We start from the raw sequence: 20805 nt of genomic DNA on the forward strand, positions 1-20805 counted from the left end.
TTTTTTAGACTCATAGCCTCAGCCTGCTATGCAATTTGCAATAAGAACTGTTTCGGAAGAAATCAATTTACCATCTTCCAAAATAAGATATTTTTCTTTGTTAAATCATGTTATCATTATTAAAATATGTAATGTTATCATTATTATAAACAATACCAAGATTATTTTGTTTAAATATTACAAAAGATGTCATTTAAAATGTTGTGCAATATTGTGTGACCTTACTACACTCATATTCGATGGCCAGCTAGCTCATCCGATCTAAATAAAGTTGACTTTGTCATTATTTATTTTGATTTTGTGTACCTCCATTACCAGTTTTTTGTATCTTTTTAAACATCTGAAATATCGAACTCTGGAGTATAAGTTAATTAACCTGTACCTACGTGTAATAAAAAATAATTAAAATTTGTTTTATAAAGGATATCTATGTTAACAAAATAACTGTACCGACAATCAATAAATTTAAATTAACTTCAACATTTTATTTATGAATAAAATATTATAATGACATAATTTTATCTTCTCTTTATAATTACTATAATTAAATTACCTACTTACTTACTTACTTACTAGCCAACGCCCACCCTTGGCATGTTAGCCATTTGGTGGCGCGCTGACCAGTATAGACGAGCCGTTTCTCGTAGGCGATCTTCATCCTCCTCGGGTGGGTCTGTTTTCAGGGCTGGGCACTCTGGAAGGTGAGCAGCATCCATCTGGGGCTGATCACATAATGGACAGTTGTCATTTTCGCGGACGCCGATGCGATGTAGATGGGAGGCCAGGTAGTCATGCCCCGTAGTTGTTCTGAACACGGCTACACTAATGGGTCTCGGCAAGTTGCGAGGGATTGGTGACTCTATTAGGTGGGCCCAAGATTTTCCAGCACCGGCTTGTATTTGCTGCTCTTTTATCTTCGCTTTGATTCCTCTTCTAATGGTGGACTTTGCTGATGTGTATGATTGGAAGCTAGGGGGCTGTGGAAAAGTAGTGCCTTATTTTGCAAGTTCATCCGCCGCTTCATTTCCTTCAACACCGACATGACTAGGGATCCATTGTAGAGTAATCAGCCACACTTTTTCCATAAAGTTCGATAGTTGGACACGACAAGATATTGTTTTGGCACAGTCGGTGTATCGATTTGTCGACAGAGCGAGGATTGCGGCTTGGCAGTCAATGAAGAAGGCAACTTTTTGGGGGTGTTGGAAATTCTCAAGATTTTTTGCAGCTTCGTGTATAGCAGCAATTTCGCCGTCGTAGTTGCTGAGAGGGGCACCCACAGCTATAGAGCCTTTGAAGAACGATGAGACATATCCTGCTCCTGTTCTTCCAGAGTCCGGCATCGAGGATCCATCGCAGTAGATGTGGAGCCACTCATGTGCTGGGTACTTGGTGTGTATCGTCTCTAGGGCGGCTTTCCTTAGGGCAATGTCTGACGATAAGTGCTTCGGGTCGTTATGGTTTTCAAGCAGTAATTCTGTGTTTGGTAGACAGCGGGCCAGTGTGGTTTGCGCTGGGAAGGGGGCGGCTTCCGACAGGACAATGTGGTATTTTTCCATGATTTGGTTTGCTACTGTAAGCGGAGTGGTTTGTGTTTTAAGACGTGAGGCTGCTTGTCTATATTCGTCCCATTTTTGTGGAAGTATTCGTCTTTGCCTTTCCCAGAAGGTTAACGCGTGTTGCTCTCTGCGGCATTGTATTGGTTCAATACTGGTCTGGGCTTCCATTGATGTAATCGGTGTTGATTTTGGAGCACCGGTGATGACGCGAAGGGCAGTGTTCTGGGCGACTTCAAGCTTGGAGGTGGTATTTGTACTCGCAGTTATTGTAGCTTCACTCCCATATTCTAATATCGGCCGGACATAGGTTTTGTATGTTGCTACCAGGACATCTTGCGTGGTGCCCCACTTTGTTGCTGTGAGACGTTTGAGCAGTCGACATCTCTTTGTGGCTTTCTCTGCAATGTCGTCGATTTGAGGTTTCCACGTCATTTTCTTATCTATGTACACCTCCAAGTATTTTGTTACGTCCTGTCTTTCCAGATCAACTCCTTTATACGTCAGCTTGACAGCAGTCTGTTTTGTTGAAAGGCTAAGTACTTGATATACGGTTTTGGTTGTACTGACTGTTAGGCAGTTTTTATCCGCCCATTTTCCATAATTAAATTACCCAAATTATATAAAAAAAAACTTAAAATCAAAAGTCTTTCCTATACTACATTCAAATGTTGCGGGAATAAGCGTTCTTGACCACGTCATGCGCGAAAGCGAACCGATCTTGGAACATTATGTATCATACCTTTTGTATTCATTGTACCATGGGACTGCTTAGTCTATATATTATACGTCATTGACTATTTCTCACCTCTACGAGTTTCATCTCTTTTTATTTCACAAGATAACTGTGTTTTCTATCTCTTATGTTAAAAAGCCGGGTGGTAAGACACTCATCACTGTATTATAAACATTTGTGTAAAATATGATATTGGATCTGTAGATATTGATTCTTAAGTACCAAGTTTAAGTTATTTAAACGAAGAGAGAATTTTACAGAACCAGAATAGAAGATATCATAAAAAAATATCCAGACTAAATTGCAGGACATGTAGCACGGCTCAGCGATGATAGATAGATTAAGAAATTGTTGGAGTGGAGACCGCCTAAATATAGTAGAAGCCGGGGAAGACCAGCCTCGCGATGGACAGATAACATACGGAGAATAAACTGAATGTAATTTTCGCAAAATACAATTAGCTGGAAGCGTATGGAGGAAAGAATAAAATTTATCAGTCTGTGGTTATAATCAATTTGGTATATGATAATTTTTTTATGTATATGAAGACTTTAATAATAATCTCTAATTAATATGGTAGATTCTTCTAATAACTTAAATTTCTCTATTTTATCAGATATTCTAGTGGGGTATCTAACTCCAGCAGGAGAAGTTGGAAATAAGTTTTTGAAGATGTGCTGGTAGCCAATATATGACCAAATTATGTGGTTATACTCGTTTTTGATTATTTGCGGATATGCTTGGTGCTTGTTTGTCATAAAAAAGGTACTGAAGATTTTACTTTATTAAAAATATTGATGTATTTGTTGAAGGTTTGGATTTTCTGTAAATTTTAATATATGACGAATTCTTGCCTAAAATGAAAGGTGGGTTTAAAGTTGTTAAAAGATAATTTGCTAAGGACGTTAAAACCAGAAGCATTTGTTTTCAGTCTATAAGATGTATTGATTGGCAAAGAGGTGGCGCTCTGATCTTAAATTGGAGGTTGCTATTAAAAGTTAATATTTTTTTATTGATAATGTCTAACACACAATATACAAAAAGAAGGTTATACAAAGGAGTAAACAGTACATCTATAAGCAGCCATTGGTCTATATTTAAACTCACATTTTACAATTTATTAGTATGCAGAAATATGTTATAAAAGTATACGAAATAGTTCACTTGTTTAAGTGAAGAGTATTTCACTTGATGAGTGAACATCTCTTTAGGCAGACTTAAAGCTAATTATTATTTCTAATAACAAAATAATCTCAACATGGTATCAGCATAAAATCGGTTAATAATATAATGAATATTGCATATATTTGGCGCAAATTTCACAACTCGGTAACGACTTTAGTATTCTAAAAATGAATTACCTATTTATTCCTTGAACGTTTTAATTTTTCATACATTTTTCTGTTTTATTATTTTAATAAATTATTAAGTTATAATTACGAAGAACACGACAAGTCGTTATAGAAATAGTGTTTCTGATGACTTTTTAAAATTTTTTTAAGGAAAAATTTCTAGTGTCTTAGAACTTGCACTACAAAGTGCAAGTTCCAGAAGATGATGGAAGTAGAGAGATTCTAATTGGTGCAAGAAAGAACCCCATTAAGCTTAACGCAATAGGTCGTTTTTTCTTATTTCATTCATATGCCTTTTAGACTGACTTTTAAAACTTAGTACATAGATTTTTCCTGGTATACTAAACAACTCTCGTTAATTTAGCTTAGTAGATATTTTCTTGTATTCATATTCATATCCTTTTCAGACGCCGGATCGTAGTTTCAGTTCCTTTTTTACAAACTTCTTTCCTTTTTCTATCAATAAGGCATAGGTCGTCAGAGATTTTTGTCCATTATTTTAACCATTTATTTAAGGAGATGACACATAAGAGAAGACTAAATAGCGGATACCATAAAAAGAGTTAAAAAATTAAATCTATATTTGACAGTAAAACAAAAAACACTTTTTATCAAAAATTATAATATTTCTTACCTGTTGTTGATTTTCTCTTTGAATTTTTAGTCTAGCTTCAATACATTGACGTGTTTCTAAAAAAGCTTTCCTCTGTGCAACTTCCCTGGGATAATGAGTACAGACTCCAGCGATATTTCCACATAGGAGAATAATAAAACAGCTTGTAATCTATAAAATAAATATTCATAAACAATACAAACATGGTTATTAAAAATGAACGCTTTGTATAATTTTATTGTAAATTTTTAAGTGTTTAATGAATATACATACTATCAGAAAAAAGTACGACAATACCAATTTTTCAAACTACGATTTTCCCATACTCGATGCATGATATCGTCGGCTTAGAGTGTAAACCTGCGAAATCCATTTTTTTAGTTATGACGTTTTTGATACCATTCTAGGGTGTAAAGAATACACAATTGCGAAAAACAGCCACAGTCAGTTTTCTTTTAAAATTGACAAAAACACATTATGCGTAAAACCACAGAATACACCACCCAACAAGAAGCGAAAGCTTTGTCGGTATATACTTTTGATGTTCGTAGGACAGAAATTTCGGAGGGAGAATGATAGTTAAACTACTTAGTACAGTAAGAAAAGTAATGAGTAAGTCATTCAAAACAGAAGTTAAGTCATAGTTACACTGAGAAACAAAGTAATTATTAAAACTAATGGTTTTTAAGTAGATCTGTTTTGTATGAATTGTATTTTTTTCTGTAAAATTTGGTGTAACCCATACATCAATTCTGTACTGATAAGTAAAAAGATCTTAAGTCAAAAATATCGATTTATTTTTTTTTTATACAAACAAATTAACGCACTAAATGTACTTTAGTACGTTAAAAAAAACGATAAAAAGCGATTGAATTTAAGAGTTACTTTCAAAATAGAGATAAAAATCAGTCGATTTCTATTACTTTTTATCGATTTTTTAAGGTATTAAAATATATATACATATGTATATACAAAACATGTATATCAGTAATATTCTTTTTTTTACTATTATTTTATACTTTTTAATTATATTATACTTTTTTAAGGTCTTAAAATATGTATATGTATATACAAAAATATGTATAATAGTATTATTCTTTTTTTACTATTAAACAAAATACACGAAACAACACTTCTCAATACGTTAACAAACTTCAGTTTGTTTAGGTTGCCAGATAAACTATTTAGAACGTGGCGGATTCTCACACAAATTTGGATTGCGAAAAAGCCCTTCGTTTCGCTTCTTGTTGTAGCCGTAAAATCCTGGACATGTGCGCAAATAAAGAAGAAAAAAATAAAAAAAAGCACTGCAATCGACGTCATCTCAAGCATCTAGCCCCAAAAAATGGTCTGTGGTTGAAAATGTCGAAATTTAATTTATTATATCCAAAGAAATATCTGATCACGTAAGCTCAAGTACAAATTACGACTACCTCTAACCTACCATTTTAAATAAGATACGTATAGGAGATATTGCTAGTATACTCTTACCACAAAATAATAATAGGCTAAAGATGATTGCGAAACTCTTAGTAAGGTTTCCCGTTTAGATAAATTTCCTTTGTTTGAATTAATGACTGATGACCACCACTGTACCAATAGTCTGATTTTTGAAGATAATATCAAGCACAGCTCTTTGTAAAAATAGAAAATAGTCCTATAAATTATTTTACAAGTACTATCAACCAACCTATTTTTACTAGACCATCCATCCATATAGAAGATTTAATATTAGATGAAACTATGCAAGAAAGTCTGATAGCATACAAAATTATTTCTGACTCTGAATTTGACTATGAAAACGTTTCACAGAAAAACAATAAAAGAAAGAAAAGGAGTCATTTTAAAAAATCAATCAAAAAGTTGAGTGAGTCAATATCAGAGTCAGAAAAATAATACCATGAAAGAAAAAAGAAGGAAAGTGGAATTATGAAGCTCCAAGCCACCCTAGAGTTATACAGAATCGATGTTCGTGTAAAGAAACTCAAAAAGGATCTTTGAAATGTTCAAAGAATATTTAAAATATCCAAAGAAGAAAGTAGAATCTAGATCTAAGAAGGAGAATGACACACTTGAAGAAAGTCTTGTTTTTACTGTTGACATGCAGGCAGTTCTGGTAGCACCTAAATTAAATAATAGTAGTTTGCACTATAGAACAAAGCTATAAATACACAATCTTGCCTTTTTGAATTTAATAAATAAAGATTGCTGTTATTTATGAAACAAAATCGAAGAAGGCTTGAATTCTGAAGAGTTTGCAAGTGTTTGAGTAAACTTAATTGAAAAAGTTGAAATAATTCTGCAAAATAAGCCAGAAAAACCAAATAAAATAATTTTTTATAACGATGGTTGTACCTATCAAAACCGAAAGTGTCTAATGCATTGTTATGCACGGCAATAAACAACAACATAATTATAGAACAAAAATTTCTAGAAGTTGGTCATATACAGATGAAAGCCGATAGTATTCGTCCTTGTGTTGAACGGGCTCTTAAAAACAAGAATAATTATGTGCCCATGGAGTATATTACCATTTGCAAATCAGCAAGAATAGACCCCAGACTTACGACGTAACATACTTAAAGCATAGTTTTTTTAAAAGCTTTGATGACGTTGGATTTTTGAAAAGCATTCATCCTGGACACGGTAAAGGTGGCCCTAAAGTTACTTAGAATAAAGCTCTTCGGTACATTCCAGATGATAATGTATACTTCAAATTAAGATTAGTCGAAGAATGGACCATACTACCACAACGAAGATCGTCGGCACTTACTGCAGTGCCTTTTGATTCTCTCCGAAATCAGCACCTTACCAGAAGGAAAATAATTAAAAGAAAATTTAATGAATTACAATATCTCAAAACTACCTTACCCGAAGACTACCGTAATAATTATGATAATTTACTTTATGGCTAGTAATCAACTAAAGTTGAGACTGAGCAATATTTGCCTACCCCTTGTAAATTATACTGTGTAGTTATTTAAACAAATACTTACGAATTAAATTTATTTTAATTCTTAAATTTATTTTTAATTCATAAATTTAAAGATTGTAACTGAAAATTCCAAAACTTTAATTATAAAAATAAAATAGTTCAATTTAGTTTGTTCTAAAAAGAAAATAATATGTTTTTTGATTAAGGATAACAAAGAATCTATTTTTTTGTTAATTTTAAAGTTTTAGTATAAGTATGAATTTTAAAGAGTTTTTTTTATATTAGTAAGAATATAAATAAAATGTGATTTTGTTGAGATCCTGAATGAAAGTTCCTGTCAGTATCAAGACAGAAAATAATCCAAAATGTAAAATGGCGAATTTAACATAAATATAGCTCCAATAACTTTATGTGACAATAATTAAAGAAAGGTATTTGATTTATGAATGTTATTATTATTGTTACAAAATTTTGGTTTAGTTTACGAAAAACCTGTTGTTGTTTTATAAAAAAAAATATTTGATTAAGAAAACATGGTCACAAAAGTCGGGTTAAATAACTAAATGCTAAATTAAATTATCTTTCTTTTATTTCAAATTGTACGGAATAAAAATAAACATGAACTTTGATAAAATAAAAGGCAGATATCGAGCACCGTTTTATAAATCTTGCCCAAGTACTCTTGCTTCCTAGAGCATCTTCAGGGGCATCTGAAATAAGCCAAGAAACGTTTTTTTAAATGAAGAAATTGATTAACTTCGATAAAAAGTCGAAGTTAATGTATGAAAAAAGTTTTTTTGTGATTAATGTTTTAGACTTACTTCGTCAATTTTGGGCTATCCAGCAATCACAGCATGTCATAAACATAAAATTGTACATAACAATATACACTATATTTAACAAGGACAAAAAGTTTAAAATTATTTAAAAAATAGTCCAAGGTACATTCTGGTCGGCAACAGGAGAGAGAATGGCTCCCGGTATTAACGGAAATGTCAAGGTGACATGTTACATATGACAGCTTGGATGGGCAGTCACAATCATGTAGATGTGATCTGCACATTTCAAAATTCTATGTAATTACGCATTGACCAAAGATCCAACTGACAGTACTATAGGAAACCAACTGATGAAATATGACATAGAATATTTTAACTAGATTGCATAATCCAGATCTCACACTTAAACCTGTCTATGATAATTAGCGTGTTAGTTTGAGAGCAACTGAAGTAGACGTGAAGTATGAATGCAAGAAATAGACTAAACAATCTATCAGACAGTGGTTAGTTGACTACAATAAAGGGTCTACCAGGCCCTATCAATAAAGTAGATAAGAAGAAATCTGACTATGACATTAAAATACTAAAAATTAAAAACCAAAATTGAAAGCAGTGTATACATGAGGTATAATTCAATTAAACCCCCAGTCAGTGGGAGAACTATAAAATTAATATATAAAAGCGTTATTCAAGACCAACCGACCACAGTGGAAAATGTTGAAATATACAACTGTGGAGATGGTATATCCAAATTACGCAAAAGTATGAAGAGTGTAATTAACGCCAACTATGGATCAATTCAACCTGAGCAAGTTAGTTTTGTAAATGGTTGAAGAATAAAATAGTAATGTTGATCAAAGTATGAAATTAACAAATTCTTAATAGGTATACTCAGTGCAGAAAGTCTAAACAGCCGAGCTTGGTCCACTACAAGGTGAAGCTGCAATAAAATTTTTAGACAGAGAGAGTTTCCTTTGTGATCTCCAAATCTTCCAATATATCCAACTCCAAATAGTTTTTCTTTCTACTATTGTCGTGTAAAATAGACGAACCAGTATTGATGTTAAAATTTTGTTTACTAGATAATAAGTGTTGACCAAAACTTGAAGAGTTTGGTCTTTTCAAATGTTCTGAAATTCTAGTAGATAACTTTCTAATGGTTCTACCTACATAAGAGGCATGATAATCATCACACTTTAATCTATAAATACCACTTTTGTCAATTGTGTTCATCCTATCTTTGGTGTTGATTAAAAAGAAACCTAAAGTGTTGTGTGACTTGAAGGATATTTTGATATTTTCAATTGTAGACGTAAAAAGTTTAGATGTTTTATTTCAAATGTTGCTAATATAAGTAAAGGAGAACTATCTGATGTTCTTTGAAGCATTAGGTTGAAGAAAACGTGATGAATATGCAAGCTTTTCTGTAATTTTGAGTTTAGCTCTATTTAGAAGCTTATGAATAATGTTGAGATCATAAGCATTATTAAAAACAATTTGCTTGACAGTATTAAAATGTGCAGATCACATCTACATGATTGTGACTACCCATCCAAGCTGTCATATGTCACATGTCACCTTAACATTTCCGTTAATACCGGGAGCCAATCTCTCTCCTGTAGCCGACCAGAATGTAGCTTCGACTATTTTTTTAAATAATTTCAAACTGTTTGTTCTTGTTTAGTGTATTGTTATGTACAATTTTATGTTTAATTTTATGTTTATGACAGTCTGCGATTGCTGGATAGCCCAAACCTGACGAAGTAAGTCTAAAACGTTAATCACAAAAAACTTTTTTCGTCCATTATTTTCGAGTTTTTATCGAAGTTAATGAATTTCATCATTTAAAAAAATGTTTCTTGGCTTATTTCAGATGCCCTGAAGATACTTTAGAAAGCGAAAGTACTTGGGCAAGATTTAATTAATAAAACTGTGTCCGATATCTGCATTTCATTTTATTAAAGTTTATTTATTCGAGCATTTAACCTTATATTTATCAAAAACAGAAATGTTTAAAAATATAAAAGTCATGTCATGAAATATATTCATATTTTTAGGAATGTTTTATATATCTCCTGAAATTTATCTTATATGGATTAAGCAGGTTTACACTCTAGGCCGACGATATTGCGTTTAGATACATTGGGTTTTAAACATTTTAGAATATTTTATAACACCTAGTTGAAAAGAGTCGCAATAATAGCATCCGCAGAAACAGTAGATTTTAATCTTCTGAGTTGTATTAGATACTCAAACTGTCACCTCTGGTAATTGCAGGAGAACATCCATAATAAAATTGAGGTCCTTTGTTTTAAGTAAAAAAGTAGTTCCCCACAAAGATGATGCGCCAGCTAAATCTTACAACAGAAAACGGAGCCGTCCTAATAGTCTATTGGTTATGTTAAAAAATAGGGCTCAAATATACTACAACGTTAAGGGGTTTTATTGTTTTATATGATCAATAGTCCCCCAAATATGAAAAAACCACAGAGTGCTACCGCATCTAAATGGCTGCGTTTTTGAGAAAAATATGAATTCGTCACTATGTACTAGGGTGCATTTATGTGAATTCTACGCAGTTTTCGTACATTAACATATATAAAAGTTGTTGTTCAAAATTAAATTTTCTATCGTGCTGTCACCTTTTAAAGTAAAAAATAATTTTTCTTGACAAAAATACATGAAGCAAAAAAAAACCATGAACATACGCGATTTTTCTTTTTAGCCACATAACTTTTGTCTACGAGGGTAGAGTTATAAGCATTGCGTTAGGGAAAAAACTATTATCCGTTCCCTTTAAAATAATGTTTGATAAAATATTCAGGATTAACAGTATTCTAGATAAGATTATTTAAAGTTCGGTACTCACAGCACAATTTTACAGCTATTTTTTCAATACCTTATCTCAACTTTTAGAACTTAACTTTTTGTACATTAAGGTATATTAAATACAAAACAAAAAGAAAGCTTATTTTCTGTACTTTAAAATAGTCTATTGCAAAATATTGTAGGACTAACTTTAATCAAGATATGGTTCGTCAAATTGTGATGCTTGCAACGATTTGTATATATCTAAATGTATGAAAATAATACTCCAGTTGCAATCGTCAGAGAGGAAAATGCCATTAAACCTCTAAAAATTATATGAACTGAATTTTGCTAGAAATAATATTTTTAGATCTAAAAAAAAAGCAAAAAGTTTACCACCCCTACCCTTGAGTTTTCTCCTAAAACCGCTCCTCGAAGTAAATCCATTTATCAAGAACATGAACGCCGTAGAAAAAAATATTTCAAAGAAGAAATGTAGCTGATAATATGTTAAACAAAATGTTATAAGCACTTTTTCTGTAGAATAAATCGTCAGTTAAGCCACTGGCGATTTTAAATGTGTTACGTAACACATTTAACGCTGAGACATGCTCAGTTTGCTCAGCCATCAATTGTTTGTTAAACTTCAAATCTAAATGACTATCAAACTTCAATAACTCATATCATATTTGACTCATAATTCCAAATTAACGGTGTACATACTGGACATCCAAAAAGCTGTTTATAACTTAGTTGGCTGGTTCCCAAAATGTAAAATTGTAACTTGTTTAGAGATCAAAACGTCGTAGTTTTGACCCTTTATACAATCACTGAATGCAAATAAGATATACCATGTATGACTACCTAAAGCTTTCAGTAAAGCCAAATCAAACAGTTTGATGGAAGCCACAAAAGACCACTTAGGAAAATGGACTCGAAAATTAGGCCGTAGGTTTCATGTAAGTCACAAGAAAAAAAAAAGACTTAACTATTGAAAATGGAAAAATGCCCAAAATAAACAGATACGCAGAATTTCATTAAGTTACATGAAGAAGACACACGCCAGAGCCAACAAAATTTTGAGATTGGATTATGAAAAATATTTTACATTATCTCATTCGGAAATGAAAGGTTATGATATATTTTATACCTGATGTTATAGCTGAGACATATCGACTTTTATATATAAACTAGCTGACCTGGCGAACGCTGTTTTGCCTTATAAATTATTTCTAGTTTCTAGATAAATTCTAGTGTAGACAAAAAGTTCCTTACCTATTATAAGTGTATAAGTATGTGGTATATGCGTGAAATAAGCGAGGAGCGCTATGAACGATAAGGGAATATAAAAATAACAAACGCCAAACAATATTATTTTCAAGTTATTATAGTGTATTACTTAAAATTACATATCACATATTAATTACGATAGTAACCCTAACAAACAAAATCAATCTCTTAATGCTATAGCGTGAACAATATTTTTTGTTAGCCCATCTTTAGCGAGCACAAACAAACTGGATGGTTTACCCACTCGAGAGCATGCTACGTACAATTGCCCGTGTGAAAAACATGGTGTACTTAAATCTAAGCCACAAATAGACATCGTTTGGCCTTGGGATTTGTTGATTGTCATTGCAAATGCCAATCTAATCGGAAACTGAATTCGTTTGAATTTAATTGGCACATCTGTAGGTATGATAGAAATCCGTGGCATTAATAAATATATTTTCACCTTTGAACTTGCCATTTAAAATGCTGGCTTTTATAACGTTTTTCATCAATTTTCGAATGACTAATCGCGTACCTTTGCACAACTGTGGCGGGTTTAAATTACGAAGCAAGATAATTGGAGATGCAGCTTTCAATTGTAAATTATGCGATGGCATGCCTGTCAAATCCAGTGAGTTCAAATATTCCGTAGAAAAACTGACAGCTTCGTTGGCATCGCAAACTGCATCAATAGATTTGTATGATACCAAGTTCCGTGGCAACAACTGTAGTATCTTTAAATTTAAATTGTCGACGTCTGCATTTTTTGCTGCTAAAATTGCTCTTTATGCAAGCCACTCATGATATATGTACTGTGTGTGTACATCAAGAAATATTTGTTCAATGAGAGTATCTTGCGAATCAGCGATTGTGCAGAAATCGGTCGGTAATTTTACGTATCCAGTTTCATCTGTAGCAACTTTTCCATCACCGACATCTAAGAGTTGTTTTGAGAATGTTTCAGCCGATGGATCTTGAAGCATTTGAACGCGCATATTTACTTTCAGCTGTACTTTTTTAACATTACGCCACAATGGAGATGACTTTAAGCAAGCGTTGATCTCATCAGCGTATGTTGAATGTGGAATGACGGGAAGTGTTTGTCTGAAATCACCTGAAACCACCAACAGAGTGCTGCCAAATAGTTTGTCGTTGTTTTTAATATCTTTCAATGTCCTGTTTAACACCTCAATTGAATGTTTGTGTGTCATAGTACATTCATCCCAGATGATAATTTTACACTGTTTTAGCACGGTAGCCATGGCGCTAGACGCAAAAATGAATCAGATGTAAATGCACGATGTACCTGTTGGCGTTCTTGGTCATGTATTCTGCATCTATTAACCGTAAAACGACGTGATTGTCGTTGTTCTAAATGTATAACTTCATTGGGCTCAGCTCTTGTATCTTCTGATTGTTCTTAACGCAATTGCTGAATGCTCACACGTGCATCAGCATTTTGTTGCTGGACTTGTTCTTCGGTTCTTTGGGATCTTTTATCTCTCATACTTCTGGACCTACTTGTATTACGGCTCAAATCAGCCCCTTTGCGTTTTCTTGGCATTGCTCACTGTACAAAACACATATAAATAGAATTAATGAAATTACTTAATGATGGAAAACGTTATAATTATAATTACGGTCAGTAATAGTTATAAAAAATTCAAATAATTATATAAAAAAGTATACTTACAACACAAAAGCCGTTGTTGGTTGGAGCTCGTGACACGTGTTGAGGACTTTTAAGGTTATGTAAATCACTTGTTTAAATAAAACTTCATTAACTGATCTAATCGTGCCAAATAAACTTAAAATTAATAATTATTGCATTATTATGAATAAAAAAGTAATAATTAATAGTTAGTATGAGAGTTACACAGAAATAGAAAATTGTTAATTGTTAACGTTACACTTGATACATAAACAATAATTATGGATGGCCGAAAACTGTGTAGGGAGTGAGAGAAGTCTTGTGTGAGTGAAACAGGAGATCGGCTTCAGTTTATGGTATAGTGTGGCATTTCACTCACCAGTAAAGGTGCGGCAAATTTGAAGAATCTAAGATTGGTAACACTAAGCATATATCAAGATTAAACTTTAATAATAAAAATAAATGTTTATTTTCATAAAAAACATTTTAGATTTTTAATCGAAGTACAGTTAAAAACACTATAATTGATCAGTTATCAAGCGAGATGAAAAATGATTAAATTACTAAAATAACCAAAAAAATTGGGGTTGATGATAAAAAAGTAAAAGTTTAGGGTTGTATGTATTATTTAATGCAACATTATAAAAAAAACAAAAAAAAAATTTCGTCGAAAAATAAAAAAAAATTAAGGGTGAACAACCTTTATCACTTAGGGGTATGAAAAATAGATAGTAGCCGATTCTCAGATCTATTGAATGGGCATATAAAATTTGGTAAAGATCGGTAAAGCCGTTTCGGAGGAGTACGGAAACTAACATTGTGACAATTTCGTAGAAAAATAAAAAAAAAAATTAAGGGTGAACAACCCTTATCACTTAGGGGTATGAAAAATAGATAGTAGCCGATTCTCAGACCTATTGAATGCGCATATAAAATTTGGTAAAGATCGGTAAAGCCGTTTCGGAGGAGTACGGTAACTAACATTGTAACAGGGAAATTTTATATATTAGATGTGTGGCTTTTCATACAAAAATTTAAATGTAAAGGTAAAGACGTAAGCTTAGAATAGTCCATAAGATTTATTTCAATGAAACATCCTGTATATTTTTATATTTTTAAAAGTTGCTTAACAATCTTATCTAAGCGAACTATATCATGCAGGGTCTATTGCGAATAATACAGGGTGAAATTTTAAAATTATAATGTGTGGACTAAAATTTTGAAATAAAATTTTTTTTTGTCCTTATTTTGGAAAATTTAAAAAAAAACCTGGGATATGTCAACTGTTAAAGTTAAATGTGCGTTTTTAAATATAAATTTAAATGTACAGAGTAATTAACGCAAGTCTAGCATAACCGATCATCTTTATTTTTAATAAAACACCCTGTATATTCTTATGATTTCAGAAGCTATTAATTTAACCTTATTTTAAAAAAGTAAATTAAATAAGGTATATTATGAATAATTAAACTTAAAATTAATAAACTGAAATTTTGCAACTATGTATAATTTTCGTTAAGATATTAAATACATTAAATTTTTCATTCTATCTCCTGTCATTACCCACAATGTAGTATCCTAAACAAATGTGTTCGTCCTTTTGTCTATTGTTCGTTATTTGTATAATTTGTGGTGAAATTACTCGAGCAAGATTTAATAAAAAACTGTGCTCGATATCTGCCTTTTCTTTACAAAATACATAATGGTTTGAAATTAGTAATTTATCACACTTAAAATAATCGTATTTTTTTTTAGCTGAATACAGACATTAATTTTCTAAACGATTATTGGGTTTTTTATTTAATATCTTGACGAAAATTATGTATAACTTTAAAATGTGTCTTGTATTATTCAGAATAGATCGAACATAATAGTTTTTTAAAATAAGGTTAAGGACATTTTAAAAACATAAAAATATACAGAGTGTTTCATTAAAAATTAAGATGTATTATGCTAGACTTGCGTAAATTGTTCTGTACATTTTACTCTACAATTTTATTCCACAGTGAGTTCCACACTGTATACAATTGCTCAAGTAACTTAAAATATAAAATAAAAAAAAATGCGAAGAAAAGGTTTCAGTCTGTTGTACCATATCAGCCACGGACATTTTAAAACCTTATCTTGGCTGGGTAAGAGGTGACTCTTTAAATTTAATACGAATGTAAAAATTAACGTAAATGTTAACGTTTATTTTTACATTCGTATTGAAATTTTTCTTTCGTTTTATTTGTTTATTATATGCATCCCATTTCTGTTTATAAGGATTTTTATAAAAATATTTTTTTAAATAGTTTGTTAAAAATTGGATTTTTCCTTTTCTATTTTCTTTGATTATATCTTTAGCGTGCGTCTTAGTTCATTAACAACCCCGTTATACTTTCCAATTACCGAGCAACGCTGTATTTGAGATAAAACGTGTATCGGTACATTTAGCACAAGTTTCGTAAAATTTAGCACTATATTTAAAAATTAATAAATCAAAAAATTAGATAAGCTTGATATCATTAAAAAATAGAAAAAAGAGTAATATCATTATTGTTCTTGTACTTACGTCTTCTATTCCTGACAAAGTCCCAACATACACTAACAAGAGTAGATCTACTACGGCTAGAATAACTCCAGATAACAAGGCGTCTTTAAGTCTATTGGGCATTAGTGCATAAGTCAAATATGTGGTCGCGAGAGCAAATGATGACCCTAAAAGTGGTCTTCTATCATCGAAGTAATATGAAATACAAATCTGAAAAAAAAAATGAACGGATATTTAAATTGTAAATATTTCTATAGAGGAACTTCTCTTGACTAACTAACCTAGATTGCATCTCGATTTACAAAGTTATAAGCCATCAAAGAACGAGATTTTAAAATTTTATGTGAAATTTTTGAATTTTTGTAAATAAGAAAAGCATCTAAAATTTTTGAACTCTAAATTACCTGAACTATTTGAACTCTATGAAAGTTATCGGCAGTTCAAACTCTCTGAATTCTCCAATAGCTCAGAACTTTCTAAACCCGGCAAAATTTTAAGTATGCATATTTTTTTTTTAAATCTTTGAAACTTCTTATTTTTAGAATTTTTCAAAAGCTTAAGACTTTCTTAATCTCCTCGACTCTCACAATTAATGTAAACTTACTAAAGTATCCAAATTGTCTTAATTATTGATACTCTCCTAACCCTGTGCAGGTCATGCATTTAATTCATTAAACTATTAAGGTTCTAATGTCCCAGAATTAATTAAACAGTTTGTTTTCTTTAATATTTTTTGAACTATTTAAACTCGCAAAACTATTATATTATTACAGTTGTTAAACATGATAGCATTATATTTATCTAAATTGCATAAACTCTACGCACTCTTTACAACTTCTTAAAATGTAACTACGTAAAATAAGAAAGCATTGGCTTCTCTTATGACGATAATATTTATTATAACTGCATTTTTTACTTTTCTTAAAACCTAGGCATTGGTGATTCTCTGTACTCTTGAAATTTTAAAATATTGTGAATATATTGCAGAATCTGCTGCTGTACTGCTAGAACCTAACATTGTAAGTCATCTTTTCAGTTCTAAGCAAGTTATCGACTACAAAGTATGATTTGTTTAACTTTCAGAAATGTTCTCCTGGATTCGTTAATTGACATGTCTATTTCGTTAGAAATATCAACTTGTATATTAAAACGAGTATCTACATAACCCGCCATCTATTTCTATATCTCAGTTGACTTTTCTCGCTTTAAGTACTAGTGCTTCACTACTGCATTACTTTTTGTTTATAGTCAAACTGCATCACCTAAGTGTACCTTTCAGAAAATTTGACACGATGAAAATAAAAAAACTGGACCTACCTTAAAGTAATGCCAAATTGTATACGCAAAATTATAAAATTAAATATGATAGAATAACTTTTTTATTTATAAAGAAAACTTTCATCAACCACGAGGGATTATTAGCAGGAATATATACAAACATAATATATAAGATTGTTTTAAACAAATTACAGTCTTTTTAAGATAAGGAAGTAGTTTTTGTTTTTACCCGTTTTCTTCTATACACTTTTTAGGGTGTCGGGTATGTTGTGTTTTTGCTGTTTATTCCTATATTTGAATCATGTTCAATTCCTGTTAGTAACAGATGTTTTACCGTTAGTTCACTATTTATTATACATTTGGCACATACATAGGTTTATTTTTACGTTGAAGGAAATAGTCATGGGTAAGTCGCGAGTTACTGTGAGTGAGTGTCACTTGTTCTTTTCTATTTTTTGTTTACGCTTTCCCGTGATGTTGGTGTTTCTTGACTTCGTACCGCCTTATGGGATTGCTAGTAATTTTTTATTGTGAATATAATTTTAGGTGAGTATGTACATATGTGTTGTTTTCTTCAGAAAATGAATTGACTAGGTCGCTTTTGGCCAGTCTATTTGTAGCTTCGTTTTACTAAATTCCAGTGTGGAAGTATTAGACATTAAGGTCACATAAAGTTAACCTGAATTATTTTTTATTTTCAATTTTTTTGGAGTCTTTCTTACTAACAAACAGCCGAAGATTTCGACAGTACAATTGCTTTGATGCGGTTATTAAACTTAAGACTATAATATATTTATCTTTGTTTCAGTTTTAAATTAACAATAGTATCTTTATAATGGCAAACAGCTGAGCTGTAAATATGGTAGTAGTTGATGGTAATTTGTAGCTTGTGGATATTTCTTTTGAATATGTTGCTGCTTCAATTCTTTCTTTGTTTTTTAACGCATCGGCGTATAAGTTTCAAGCACTGCCTTATGTGACTTCTGGTGTGTAGAACTCGTGATTTATGTAAATTAGTGACATCCTTTATTCATTTAGGCTCGTTAGACTGATACTAGAAAAAGAAAGTGGATTCGTTCATGAAGGATAAGTTTGGATTGTGGAAATGTCGCAAATTTAGCTATTGGTTTATAAAAATTAAAATTCAGAAACTTCATTCTCGACTAGCTAAAATTTAATGGTTAATGGCCATTTTGGAACACATGATGGGAATTATATTAACTTTTCTGGCAGTGAGATCCAGTGAGATCAGGTGGCCATTCTGCTCTCACTAAGATTTTAAAAGTCTGTCGTCAAATTAAAAGCTATGAGCTATAGGATAGTTCTCCTGAAACTGAAAGGCAAATTACATAAACTTAATAGCATACACGTTTATGCGTCAACTAGATTAGCAGATGACACAACAGTCGGGAAATTGTGCAAAAAATTGGAAATAACAATTGCTAACATTCCAAATAAATAGCTAACCTTAATATGCAATAACTTTAATGCAAACATGGCAACACGCAGTTTTAGCAATAATACATAGAATGGCGACTTAAGGAATATACGGGGAAAGTTCAGTATGAGTAAGAGAAACGAAACAGGAGACTGCTTAGTCTTCTTTGTTATCACACATAACTATTTTGTTATGAATACTTGATTTAAACACCATGTATGCCAACTTTGAACTTTACTTTATAATTTAAAAAATATGAAAATAGGTCTGGAAATTAAATTCACTACATCCTTACTAATATTCGCTCATCTCGCTAAGATCATCAATCCAAATAGTCAGATCATATTAAGGGGCAATATTTGAATCAGATCATACTCTCGTCGTAGCTAAAATAAAGCTCAAACTTAAAGTGCCCAACAAACGAAGAGAGACAAACATGATAGAACTAAGAAAAAAGGACAACCTCTCCCAAGAAGTGTAAAAATGTATGTCCTCTATTGGTAAGGGTATATCAAAAGAAATATGAAATATTATTAAATATTTAGTACCAATTAACCGCCCAAAGGTAAATAATCTGGTGAAACAAAATCACTGAATAACAGTGTGATCATCAAGAAAACATCTAATTCACTAGAACACTGAACTCCTAATCAATTAATTAAATCATTATTTCCTGGACTTAATGCATGAAATAAATTAAAATGATCTTGAAAAAAATTTAAAATGTTTCTTTGTTGTATCAATTAAATTTCTCATAACACCTGCAGAACTCTTTCCTAAATTTTGAGTATTAAAAAGAGCCTTCATATCATTACCATCTAACATTTGTTTATTTTCATCTGTTACATAAAGTTTCCCATGCACAAAAATATAATTTTGTGTAGAAAACTCTATATCCTCAATAATACTTACAGCTTCGTCTGCTAAACTTGACCTTAAGTAATAGTATTTTTAAATATCTAAGTTGTATTATTATGAATTAAAGCTTCGAATGTATCTTTAAATTCTTACCACTTTAAATAATTTGCAATAAAATTAAGAAGTTTAATTGGAGGAATCTAACCGCTTCCTGTCCATAGGAAAAGTTTCCTTTTGTTTCAACTTAGAATAAGAACTAAAATCACCTTAATCGCAATACCACCTTTTTAATATTTAACAATTGACAAAATATTTAGGGTAATATCATGACAATTCTTTTTCTGCCCAAATATAATTATGTGTATTACTTTTACTAAAAATGTACAGCAATTTTTTTCTAAATTTGCCTAAATATGCGAATGCATATTAAAAATACTCAAAAATAAAATAAAATATTTGGATATAAACATTTATGTTTAATATATATTTATTTTTCACATAAAAACAAATAAAATGACACAAAATCTACAATTCAATTATAATAAAGACTCTAAAACATTATAGTACGAGTAAGATTAAGCAAATGACTTAATTGTAAATTCGTTTGTTCTAACGACTAGATCTGGTAAAAAACTAACAGTTACTTTTATGAACAAAGTTCTCTAGCAATTTGTACGTTACTTAAAAGTTGCCGCTTTAGTCCATGTTCTCCATTTCGCATCTTGTGATATCGGGCTCTGTATGCAAGTTTACACCTGGTAATTTTTGTGAATGCACTTTTGTGAATGGTAGACATATTTAAATTTAATATATACTAAACACTCCAAAAACACTAAACGGGATACAGCGTTTACGTTAAACAAATGTTTGCTGGAAACAAAATAATTAGACTCTTAAAAGCAGTATAGCGATACTAGGACTTGCTACGCTAATAAAATAATATTTTTCTTAAAAAACCCATAATTATTAAATTCAGGTAGTATATATAAATGTGCG

General features: G+C 31.3%; 1 protein-coding gene across 3 annotated transcripts in view; it reads right to left on the bottom strand.

Moving 5' to 3' along the window:
- Window positions 1-20805, bottom strand: part of LOC140451697 (adenylate cyclase type 6) — a 3083308-nt gene that overhangs the window by 1470377 nt on the left and 1592126 nt on the right. For all 3 annotated transcript variants that reach the window (XM_072545540.1, XM_072545547.1, XM_072545553.1), the window contains 2 exons: window positions 16257-16445; window positions 4279-4428 (listed from right to left, as the gene is read on the bottom strand). In XM_072545540.1, the coding sequence (XP_072401641.1) occupies window positions 4279-4428; window positions 16257-16445 (339 nt within the window). The remainder of the gene's footprint in view (window positions 1-4278; window positions 4429-16256; window positions 16446-20805) is intronic.

The sequence above is a fragment of the Diabrotica undecimpunctata genome, chromosome 1 (genome assembly GCF_040954645.1).
Source record: "Diabrotica undecimpunctata isolate CICGRU chromosome 1, icDiaUnde3, whole genome shotgun sequence".
NCBI lineage: Eukaryota > Metazoa > Arthropoda > Insecta > Coleoptera > Chrysomelidae > Diabrotica > Diabrotica undecimpunctata.